Raw genomic sequence first — 12313 nt, 5'->3', positions numbered from 1 at the left:
CATCCTGTGAATAGCTGTGCCCTGCCACACATTTCCTCTCTGCCACGAGATCTACTTTATTGCAGGCTCAAGACAGAACAGAGCATGGAGCCAACCGCCCATGGACCAAAACCTCTGAGATCATTAGCTAAAATATACCTTTCCTCCACTTAGGTGGGGTCTCTTGAGTATTCTGTAATAGCAGCAGGAAGCTGACTGTGACACCAGGACCCCACCGGAGCTCACAGCACCCAACGCTGGCAGGCATTTTACAGGGGCCCCTGGGCAAGTGTGCACTTACCTCCGCCAAGAGAGAGAGCGCTTGTACACTGTAAACTGAGGGCACAGACGTTGACACCATGGCTGAAGCTGCAGCAGCATCTGATGACAGAAAGGGGTGTTTGTGTTCAATCATGGCAATGGTCCTGTTACTGTCCCCAAACATCCTGGGATCCTGAATTCTGCGTCTGTGAATGTCAGGCCTTCTTCTCTGGTAAAGTTCGATTTTAGCAACTGAGAATGAGGCTACTGGAATCAAGTAAACAGGCATGGACTCTCTCCTGCCCCGCTGCTCTTCCTGTCATCACTCCAGACACTTTAGTATTGTCTGGATCATTCATGCAGCATCCTGGTGTCTCCACCCTGGACCTCTGCTCTTCCAACGGCCCCTCTGCTGCAGCTCAGCTGCTCACTGTCCCTGTCACACCCCAGCCTCACCAACTCCCCAAACCTCGTCTCTGGCTCTGACCACACTGGAGCCTTTGCCTGCTGCCTCCCTCCCTGAGTTTCCATCACTACACCACCTCATTCCTCATCCTCTGTAAGGATACCCATGCTTTCCCACCCACCTGACAAATATCCCTACCTCTTCCTATGGTCCTATGTGGTTGTCAGCCCCTAGTCTCTTCTGCTCAGAGGCCAGGCTTGTGGAAGGTGACTGGATTTTGGGGTGCTACCACTGGTGTGGTGTTGGGAGGCGGGCCTGGTCAGAAGAGGCCACTGGGGTGTGGCCTGGGCGGGCAAGCCCTCCTCTCTGGCTCTTCCCTCTCACTCTGCTTCCTGGCTGCCACAAAGTGAGCAGCTTCTCCTTTGCCAGTCCCTTCCACTGCGAGCCAGCTGAACACGGACAGAGACTTCTGAGTGGTCAGGCCAAACCAGCTCTCCCTTTAAGTAATGGGCCCAGCAACAAGAGCAGGGACTAGGATACCTCACTTTCTTCTCTTTTCCTTTGAAGAACTTAGTAAAATGCACTGTTGGATAAAGCCAATACTCTCTTCCTGTAGTTCGAATATGTTTATCTCTTCTCAAATGCATGTTAAAATTAAGTGGTGCTGAGGTGTTACCTTTAAGAGGCAATATGGCTGTCAAGGGCATGCATATATATTTTTTTGATACTGGGTCTTACTGTGTAGTGCAGGCTGGCCTTAAACTTGTGGCTATCCTCCTGCCTCAGCCTTCCAAATTCTGGGACTACAGGCATGTGCCACTATGCCTGGCCTGACCTAAGGGGTATCCCTACTTTTGTGGCAGTGCTGGGTTAATTTTCATAGGACAGGATTAGTTCACAGGAGAGTGGGGTGTTAAGATGCGAGGCTGCCACTCCCATTTGGCCACTTTCTGCAAACGCCTGTTTGCCCTTCTGCTTTTCTGCTACATTATGATGCAACAGGAGCTCCCCCAACTCCAAGCCAAACCAAAATAAACTTTTCTTTAGAAATTAACCAGCTAAGAAAAAAAAAAAAAAAAAAAAAAAGGAAAGAAATTAACCAGCCACAGGCAGGCCAACAGGGAAGAGGATGCAGCACAACCAAAAACTGGTCTGTCTGTGCTTGCCAGGGCAGTGTGGACCTCCAGTCCCAGCCACTTCCTGTCTGCCAGGAGGGCACTCGCCCTTAGTGCTTGTGGCTGCAGCATTTACCCCAAGCCAATTCCTGGGCTCCAGTCCTGATCTCATCCCCAAAGTTTACAAATATTTTGCCTTTATTATGATCATATCACTCCAGTGCATCAATATCCTTTGGAAACAAAAGCATCAGTCTGTGTATAGCACGCTGTTTTTAGTAGTGGTATTTCATTTATAAGATATGGTAATTCTCATTTAAAATTAAATGAATGCTGAACTTTGGTTTTTCTAAATGGGAAATGAAGGCAGTATGCTTTTTCCTACATTCATACTTTTAAAAAAAAGTTCCAATACCTCGCTCGCCTTCAGCTATCTAAGGTATAACTAAGAAATGAAAACAGTCCACATAGTAGCTACAGGCTGCTGGTCTGATAGACGGAAGCATTGTGAAATAACCACCATCACCTCCCTGAACACCTCCCTCAGTCCTGATCTTCACAGCTTACTCCTGTTTTCCAGTGGTGACAACACTTAAGATCTCACCAGAGGCAAAACTAGTGTGCAATGGGGGCCAGGCATGGATGCAGGTCCAGGCTGGGGCCTTAATCAGGGCGTGCTGCCTGTGAAAAGCCTGGTGTGAGCTCCCCTCTGCCTGTAGCATCTATGCAAAACACTAGGCTCATCAGGAAAGCCAGGACTCCCTTGCCATGGGGGTCACTGCAGAGGGACAAAGGGCCAGGAGCTCCCGGACCCTCACTGCATTCCTGGTTAAACATGTGATCTCTGTGTTCTTCCACCCCCAAGCCCTGCTTGTGTCCCTTAACAACTGTGGCACCCGTCCTTCCCACCAGGCCAGAGTTCATGCAGGACAGGGGTGCAGATGCAAAGAATGAAAGAGCTCCTGGGCTCCACTGGCCACCCCTTCCTCAAGATCCGGAGGCTTCCACAGGAAGAGAAAACACCCTTGGAAACTGTCCAGGATCAGGACAGATTCCTGGGCTTCAGCCCACCCCTGTGATTGTGCACATGAATAAAAATATCTTACCACCACTTTTGTTTCTTTGTTTTGCCGGAGAGGGACTGAACTCAGGATCTTGGTATTAAGCTTTATCTCCAGTCATTTTTATTTTTTGAGATGGGGTTTTGCTAAATGGCCAGGAGGAACTTTATTTGCCATCCTCCTGCCTCAGCCTTGCAGACTGCTGTGATTACAGGTATGTACTACTGTACCCCCTATTGCCCTTCTTCGCTGATGAGCCAGAGGATGAGCCTGTCTCCTTTGGCTCAGGCTGAAGCCCCTTGGCCCTCTCTTTTCTCTTCAGCTGATGCTTTGCCTGCCTGCTCAAACTTCTCGGCCTGGCTTTTCATTTCTGTCATGTCTGGGTCAGAGGGGGTGAGCCAGCACCACTGGGACACCCAGCTGACTGCAATTGGGGCTTCTGGCCCCCTGCACCTACCGTGCAGATCGTCCTCTGCGTCTGACTCTTCCAGAGCGACCTGAGGCTGGGCTTTCACCTCCAGGTTCCTGCTGAGCCAGCTGGTTTGTTCCAAGGAGGAGCCTGCAATGTTCCCTACAGCCTCCAGGATCTTCTGAGTGATCTCCTGAGACCCACACAAGAGGAAAGCAGGTCAGTGAAGGACAAGAAGTGCAGGGGCCTACAGGTAGCACCATCCAAGAGCAGAACACAAGCCATGGCCAGGAGCTACATGCACAATGCTCCTAGGAGCAACTTAAATGGTAAAAAAGGAAGAGGCAAATAATTTTAATAATATGTTCTATTTAACCCAACTATTCTAAAATACAATCAACATAACGATTAATGAGATTTTACACTTTTTTTGGGGGGGGACAGCGACTCACTATGTAGTCTAGGCTGACCATGAATTTACATCTATCCTGCCTCATCCTCCCAAGTGCTGGGATTACAGGCACCACTCTGCCCAGCTCAAGAGGCCACTATGTTGTGTTCTGGGTTTTTTTTTTTTGGTTTTTTTTTTTTTGTCTTTTTGAGACAAGGTTTTGCTATACAGTTCAGGCTGGTCTCAAATTCTTAGCATTCCTCCTGCCTCAATTTCTGAAGTGCTGAGATTACAGGCATGGTGACACCACATCTGGATTTTTTTTTTCTGGAGACAGGGTCTTGCTATGTAGTTCAGACTGGCCTTGAGCTCAGTATGCAGCCTAAACTGAAGCTACTACTTTTTATGTAATGAATGAAGTTTACTGGTACACTTTAGGTGTATACAATGATACCATGTATCATAGAAAATTATTTATACATGACACAACTTCACTAGTTTCGGCCAAGCTAACTGTGGTGATACCAATGGGTCAGATCACAAATCAACATGGAGATACTCAAGCTAAATTTCACTTCCCAAGCTGAAGCTCAGCTGTTATCTAACCCTCTAAGAAATCAGGACTCAGGAGATCACATCTGGGTTTCCAAAGCAGGCTGGTTTCATGGGCCTGCTCATGAAGTCCCTGTGCCTTAACCTCTGCATGAAAAGGAACCTGCAGTTACTGGTTTCTTGGTCCTTATCTGCCTCCCTGTATCCTCCTTTACAAGGAAGAAACCTCTGAAAGCACTGTGACACATTGCGGTCCCTGCTTCTACAGCTCTCCTCTGTCTGAAAGCCAAGCCCTGTGCTCACCAGCTAAGCACTGCTTCTGTTCTGTGGAATAAATGCAGTGTTGACTGACTCTAGGATCTCCAGTAAGGAAATTGAAAAGTTTAAATAGTGTTTTTAATTTTGTCTCTTATCACTAGAAATGTATCTTTTCGCTGGAGAGATGGCTCAGTGGTCTAAAGCACCTACTTGAAACAAGCTTGGCAAAGCACAGGGACCTCGGTTCGATCCCCAGCACCACATGCCAGCCAGACCCGCCCCCCTGGTGGGCTGAGCTGCCACACACACACACAATAAATAAGTGTAATAAATAAAAATAAATAAATATTAAAAAAACAATACTTTAGAAATGTATCTTTTCCATAACATACAAAGAAAATTAAACAAGCTGGAAGGAGGGGCAAAGCGAGGTGAGGCACCTCCAAGGTCAGGAGCATCACCAGCCCAGGATGCGGCCAGCTGCGGGGCAGAGATGGCAACTTGCATCATGGGTGTTCAGCAGCGCTGCCATTGCAAGGCATGCTCACAGGGCAGCAGCTCAGTGTGGGCCTGAAGCAGGGACCCCTGTGCCTGCGGGTGGATGGACTGTACCGGCAAGCCCCTAGGGAGGGGGAGGCAACAGCCCGGGGTACTGGGAGCGACACTGTAAGAGGTGCAAGTGCTTTTCCCATTCCCAGGCAAGCAACTCCTAAGTCCCGGCCCCTTCCCAAATGCCAAGCACCTCCTGGGATGCAGGAGGCTGACCAGCGACTAGGAGGCCCCTGAAAGGGCTTTATATCATGGCAATATCAGGTGGGAGGAGAAGGCTCCCAGCTCTGGGGAGGGTGGAGGAGAAGGTTGGGTCTATCATGAAGCGTTTATCATGAAGCTGTGTGGAAACTGTAAGGCTGGGGTGAGACAGCTTCCTCGCACTGGCAATGTTGGGCCTTGCCATGCTGAGGCTGGTGGCTGGCCGTGGGTCTGCTCGCTCTTCACCCACTGCCGGCCAGGTCACTACAGCAGTAAGGTGGTGTGCGTGTTTCCCGAGTTCTGTGCGCTGCCCTAGTAAATCAAGCGCCCATGTCATTTTCTATCAGGGTCATTGAACATCCTTGGAAGTTGGTGTCAGTGCATGGGGTCTTCAAACAGAGGGATTCTGCACGTTCATGTTTAAATCAAAGCTTCTGACAAGCCAATTGGTTTCTTTCTTTTTTTTTTTAATTTTATTTATTTATTTATTTGTGTGTGTGTGTGTGTGTGTGTGTGTGTGTGGCCAGCTCAGCCCACCAGGGGGCAGGGCTGGCTGGCATGTGGTGCTGGGGGATTGAACCGCGGTCCCTGTGCTTTGCTAAGCTTGTTCTAGGTAGGTGCTTTAGACCACTGAGCCATCTCACCAGCCTCAACCAATTGGTTTCTAACAGGGGCAAAACCCTGATCTGCTAAGTCCCTCCTGACATCTATCAGGTAACATTCTACTCTAACAAGAGTTTCTGTGCTCCAGACAAGGTTTGCTTTGTTTCCCAGCATTTTCAATGAGCACATATTGCATTTACAACAAGGGACAATAAGAAGCCTTAAGGAAAGCCTCTGTGCCTACAGTTTCTGCTCCCAGGCAATCCACGCATGCACTGCGCTGTGCCACCCGGCCCCTTCAAGGCAGAGGTCAGGCCTTCAAGACAGGATGGGCTGCTGCAGAGTTTCTTTCTGGCAATAATATCCCATAAAGATGTCACAACTGGAATAATGATGCTGTGTTAAAAACCCTCCCATACAGACCTGCAGGTCTTTCTGATCCTTCTTGCTCTCCAGGTTGGGTGTTCTGGTTACAAAGTCATTCAGCAGGCTGCCAAGAGACAATCAACTTCCAATCAGAAATGTTGCAAAAATAAAACTATACTTCAATAAAATACTAGGACAACATGAAGGCCAGGGGGTGATACCTGAGGAGCAGGAAATACCCAGGGGGGGCCAGATTCAACTGCACAGATTCCTTCAGGACGCCTAACAGCGAGAGAAAGTTTTCTTGTAAGGCTGATACTGGGAGCCTGTTTAAAAGAAAAGTTGGAAAAAATACTCAACCACAGGCAAGTGAAAACATGGCATTTACTTATGAGCACATTTTAGATCTGGGACTTAGAAAGCAGAGGGGAAAACAACATGTCTGACTTCCTTGTATTTTGATTGGGTGATTGAGGCAGGGTTTCACTATGCAGTTCAGGCTAGCCTTAAACTCATGGTGAACCTCCTGTCTCAGTCTCTCAAGTCCTGGGATTATAGGCATGTGCCACCACACCCAGCTTTTACTGTTTTTAAATTATAATGTATCAGGCTGGTGAGATAGCTCAGTGGAATAAAGTGCCTGCTTAGGCAAGCTTAGGCAAGCACAGGGACCACAGTTTGATCCCGGGCACCACACACCTCACCAGCCCTGTGCCCAGGGTGGGCTGAATCAGCCACCCTCCCCACACACACACAAATTACAATGTGTCTAAGCTCAGTTTTGGTACAGTGGCAACCTTGCACTTGAGCATTAGGAAACTTTGAATATCAAAAAGTGAGACTTTGGTTTCCTCTCCTATAAAACAAAAGTCTCACACTACAGGATTGGATTTGATCTCTTGCTTTCATCTTTTTAATGTTCTGCTTCTCTGTCAGATGCGTCACCTGGCAGTGGGCTGCAGAGTGGCAGGTAAAGGGACAGACAGACAGCCCCTAGGAATCTGTTCCAGGACAGGCCTCTGGGAAGCTAGAGCCAGGAGGAAACAATGTCACAGCTCCAGAACCACAAAACACAGCTCTCATTTGAGAAAGCCCAGGTAGAGTATCCTGGTCTCCAGCTCACTGCCTCCTGTGCTACCCCAGCAAGGCCCGGTCTGCAGGGGAGGATGACACAGCAATGTCCCCTCCAGCTGCTGGGAAGCCTCAGACTGTGCCTGGCTCATCTTTAACCCTCAGAGGGCTAATGAGTAACTGCTGGGTCTGAGTTTATGCTCAGATCCAGGGACTCCTGGGATCCTACCCTCAGTGTGCTGCAAGTACAGAATAAGGGTGGGTGGGGGATGGGATCCTGTAGCCGGCTGTCAGGGCTATTTACTGCAGAACTCCTGGTGGACCCGTAGGGTGGCTGACACTGCCCTAAGAACACATCTGTGTCCCTTCTCTCTCTATTCACTGCCTCCAAGAGGGCCACACCCACAGGAAGGCTCTGGGAGCTGAGCTTGCCAAGCTGCACTGGTGTAAGCTCAAGGAGCCCAAGGAGGGGCCTCCTCTGTGTGAGGGGACCCCCAACCTCTGCACACCAAGCTTGGGAGCCTCTGAGTGCAATGTACCCTGCACAAACCATCAGTGACACTGCAAATGCCACCAAGTCATTTCCCCATTTTCTCAGAAGTTCTTAACGCTTTCTACTTGTGGGTCTTTTTTTATATTTTGTATCAATTTTAACGTAAGTCTGAATCTTTTAAAGTTTAATGTGTGTCATATAAAGCTTTGCTGACATTAAGTCTTAAACATAGAGCACACAGATTTTAAAAGGTCATGTGGGGTCCCAGGAGGAAGAAAAGTAAAGAAACTCGAGCATTGCCAAGTGTCGGGCAGAAATGAAGACATGTTAAAGGATGCCCTTCACTATGGCTCACTCGTTACTATCTATCTTGGTCACCGCACCAGTGCCTGTGCCTCAGGAAAAGGCTTGCAGGGCCACATTACCTTTGTAGAAAAGCGTAGCAGAACTGTAACACGGGGATATCCGCAAGGGGCGATTTCTGAAAAGTAAAACAAAACCCATGACCCCAGGTCAGTAGCACATTTGGCTATCACAGAACTCAAATACAAAATGTATGAGCTCTACATTCTAGCCAGAGACTTTTCAGGTAGAACACTACACATGATGGCACTTCTGGTGGAGAGCAAAACCAGTATAACCTGAGGTCTCAGATCCAGTGCCCTCCTGGCAGAGTGCAGTAGTGACTGCCCACTCTGGTTATCTCTGTCCATCCAGTATTCCCACCAGCATCCTCAGGGAGCCTCCCCAAATAGAGCTGGGGGCCAGTGCCGACCCTAATAAATGTCTGCAATTACTGACAGGAGATAAGGAAACATCCTAGTTCTGCAGAGTCCCTCATGACCCAAATGATATCTGGAAGCTAGTTCCAAAGCAACCCCCCACCCAGTGTAGAAAAAGCTACTTGCAGAAGCCGAACCAATGACCCAAATAACTACAGAGACAAGTTTCATTATTGGAACCACCAAAAATCAGCCAGCCAGCCAGGACCTAGTTTCTTTATTGGCCCACACAAAGCAGGAGTCACAGACACTCAGAAGCTTTTGAGGGGATGAGGGGGCACACTCTGAAACGTCCTCTGTCCCTGTGAGAGCCGCACAAGCAGGCCCTGCCCTGTGCACAGGGGTCCCCCCTGGCACCTGGTGTTGCTCAGAGTCCTGGACACTTAGCATCAAGGACACCAGTGCCTCTGCTCAGCTACACTGTTGCTCTACTTGTCTACACGTGAACACAGCCCTACCTTGGAACACCTGGGGCAGAGCCCAACATGTGCCCTATGTCCTTGTACATGGACTCCTTAAGCAGTTGATTGGTTCCATAATCTGCTTTGCCAGTGTAAAGGCTTTAGAGGGACTTTATTGTCCAACCTACAGTCAGTGACCCAATGCACTGACCACTTCGCTTTTAGCATTCCCACCTCTCGATGCACACAGCTGATCTTCCAGAACCCTGGGAGAAAGGGAGGAACCGGGGACCTTGAGCTCAGTGACTTGTCAAGTCCACCCAGGGCAAGTCCTTGGGCTCAGGCTGCTCTACAGAGGACAACTCTGTTTCCTGTGCGAGACCCTTGAGAGGAATCAGAATAGGAGCCCATGTGGGTGGCTGTGCTCCCAGCAGCACACTTATGAAAAGTGCTACAGGGCTGGGTGTGTGGCTCAGGGTGCAGTTCTTAGTGTGTGTGTGAGGCCCTGGATCCAACCTCTAGTAACACAAAAACAAAACAACAAAACAATCAAATAGCTAGGTGTAGTGGTGCATGCCTACAACCCTAGCACTTGGAGGCTGAGGCAGGAACATGGGCTTGAGTTTGAAGCATACCTGGGTGGGCTACAGAGTGAATGCAAGGCTAACCTGGACTATACAGCAAGACCCTGCCCTGACTCCACCTGCCTGGAGGACCTCACAGGAGCGGAATCAGCTGGTACTTGCCCCAACAGGCTGGTTTATCCAGTGCCATATTCTCTGGGTTTCCATGCAGCACAGAGCAGGCGTCCCTTCCTTTTCACAGGAGTCCCTGAGCACCAGCACACCACACATGTGGATCTCATTTCACATCCAGCCACCTAAAGGGCTGTGTTCCAGCTGTTTGTACCTTTTGGCTATTGTCAGTAATGCTGATGGCTATGACACTGTTGACAAATGTCTGTTTGAATGACATTATGTGTATTTATCATTATTCATTCCATTATTTTCCCAGTTATATTTTTGAATTATTGCATAGAAGCGATTTATTTCAAGGTTGATTTTTTTTTTTTTTTTTCGGAACTGGGGATTGAACTCAGGCCCTTGCGCTTGGCAGGCAAGCGCTTACTCTACTGAGCCATCTCCCCAGCCCCAAGGTTGAAAATTATTTTAAGGCATTTAGATAGAGTATCTAGAGTAGTAAAATTCGTTTAAGGTTGAAATAAATCCCTGTTTTCTAACACATTTATCAATGAAGAGCCAATCACCTTCTACCTTTTTGATGATGGAGGTCTGCTGTGGCTAAAAGCAAAGCCTCTGAAGACATAAGAATACTGAACTATAAATCTTGGCCTGCCCCAAACCTGCTGTATAGACCTGAAAGAATTCTCCCCTATCCTCACCCCCCAGCAGCCCTGAGGATTAAATCCAAGGCCCATCATATGCTAGGCAATTGCTCTGGTGTTGAGCAGCTGGATTTTGTTCAATTGTCTGGGGTGGTCCTGATCCTCCTGTCTCAACCTCCCGAGTAGCTAGGATTACAGGTGTGCACCACCATGCTGCAATGAGTCAGGTCTTAACACTCCAGAGAGTCCCTGGACCACCATGTGGACACTGCGCAGAATAGCTACAGTTCTAGCACAGTCTTGGGCCACTGTAGCCAGGTAAAACCTCTTTCTTTCCTGAGATCTATCAAGACATTTAACTATTTTTTTTGTATTTTAGGGAAGGGTCTACAGGGTGTACAGGGACTCACTACTAGATGGAACTTGTAGCGATCCACCTGTTGATAGCTTCCCAAGAGCTGAGATTAAAGGCTCATGACACCATGCACAGTTTCAATTGCTGTCTCAGCATGCCCCAGGGACAGGGCCTGCATGCTGGCAGGCCAGGGGATTGAACCCCGGCTTTAATCTGCCGAGCTATTTGGCTGGCCCAAGACATTTAACTGATTAATTTTGGGAGTATCAGGACTAAAACTCAGGACCTTGCATTTGCTAGGCAGGCACTGGGCCACTGAGCTATATCCCCAGCCCACACATTTGGCAGTCGCCTGCAAGAACTATAGCTTCCAGCCCAGAAGGCTCCTCTGCTTCCTGCCTTCCCAGAAGCACAGGCTTACCCCAGGCTGACAGTCTGGCCCCACCAGCAAGTGCCTGCTCTTGAAGGGTCCCATCTTGAAAGAACCCACTGTCTGTGTGCCTATACCTGGCCCTGTGTGGGTTCCTGACTCAGTTTCTTAGAGCATTTGTTTATGAAAAGCTGATAGTTATAAAGGTCCCTCTGTCCCTCCAGTCTGCCAGTCAGCAAGTCCAGGCTCACCTGTCACCTGCTCTTCTGTCATCTGTCCCTTTCCCCGACTCTCTGCTGCAGTCCCAGCCCTCCTTTTAATCACTGTCACACAAACCGGAAGTGAGCCTGTGCCTGTCCAGGATGGCGGTTACCCAACCACTGTCCTCTCTCACTAGGGTCTGGCTTGGTTTGTCTGACACCCTTTAGGCTGTAAGTCCCTTAAGGTGGGTGACATTTTCTCTTTCCAAAGTCTGTCCTGCGGGATGGGCAGAAGGTGCCCAGAACCTGTGCTTCAGGCAGAGTGCACTGCAGCAGAGACACAATGGAGGGAGAGCCTAGTCCAAGGATTTGGACTCTTTCCAAAAGCACAGCACCGACACCTCCATTTCCCACTCCTCAGGGAAGTGCTTATTCCACTGAGCCATCTCCCTGGCCCCCAGACTCCTTAGAAGTCCTATCTACGCTCACTCCCTGTACTTCCTCATGAGCACAATTCACAGGAAGTGGCATCTGGAAGAGTGCCCCTGTGGGGAAGGTTCCAAGGACAGCTGTCAGGCCCCTGGGCCTCACCTCATCCCCCTTGATCTGCAATGGCCTCTTCACCACCTCCTTCACCAGGTGCAGCACCGTGTCAGTCTGCAGGGTGCTGAGTGCGCAGACTAAGTCAACAAGGGTGAGCTGGGTGGTGCTTACTGGTGGGATGATCTGCAAGGGAAAAAGAATCTCCTGAAGGTTTACCAGGAGAAAAGGGAAAAGACTCCACAGGGCAGACTTTGAGAAAGGAATTCACCTTGATCCTTTAAACAATCACTTCCCATTGGACTGGATGAAAACTGCATGGTGGGCATGGGGTAGGTGTGGCCAGTACCCAGAGTACTCAGCTGTGACTAAGGCAGCAAGCAGGGCATGGTGGGCAAGGGCAGGACCCTGCTGAGTGTGCAGGACAAGCATCCCTTAACTTGGAAGGAACAGTTTGCACCAAAAATGGAACTGAAACCACGGGGGTGGGAGACACCAGGCCAATCAGAATATGGGGGTTTGTGTCGGCAGAGCTCTGCACAAGCCCCTCAGGAGCACTGGAGGGCGCTGTGCAGCCGGCCTGGCGCCCCACCCTGACCTCTGGC

At 49.3% G+C, this 12313-nt stretch overlaps 1 protein-coding gene across 2 annotated transcripts in view; it reads right to left on the bottom strand.

Moving 5' to 3' along the window:
- Dopey2 (dopey family member 2) overlaps positions 1–12313 on the bottom strand; it is a 105958-nt gene that overhangs the window by 17063 nt on the left and 76582 nt on the right. For both annotated transcript variants that reach the window (XM_004634357.2, XM_023718671.1), the window contains exons 23-28: positions 11760–11894; positions 8141–8196; positions 6373–6477; positions 6209–6275; positions 3280–3424; positions 281–360 (exon numbers count right to left, since the gene is read on the bottom strand). In XM_004634357.2, the coding sequence (XP_004634414.1) occupies positions 281–360; positions 3280–3424; positions 6209–6275; positions 6373–6477; positions 8141–8196; positions 11760–11894 (588 nt within the window). The remainder of the gene's footprint in view (positions 1–280; positions 361–3279; positions 3425–6208; positions 6276–6372; positions 6478–8140; positions 8197–11759; positions 11895–12313) is intronic.

The sequence above is a fragment of the Octodon degus genome, unplaced genomic scaffold, assembly GCF_000260255.1.
Source record: "Octodon degus isolate 3935 unplaced genomic scaffold, OctDeg1.0 scaffold00061, whole genome shotgun sequence".
Taxonomy (NCBI): domain Eukaryota; kingdom Metazoa; phylum Chordata; class Mammalia; order Rodentia; family Octodontidae; genus Octodon; species Octodon degus.
Note: the sequence above shows the minus strand (reverse complement) of the source record. Positions and strands in the feature narration are given on the sequence as shown.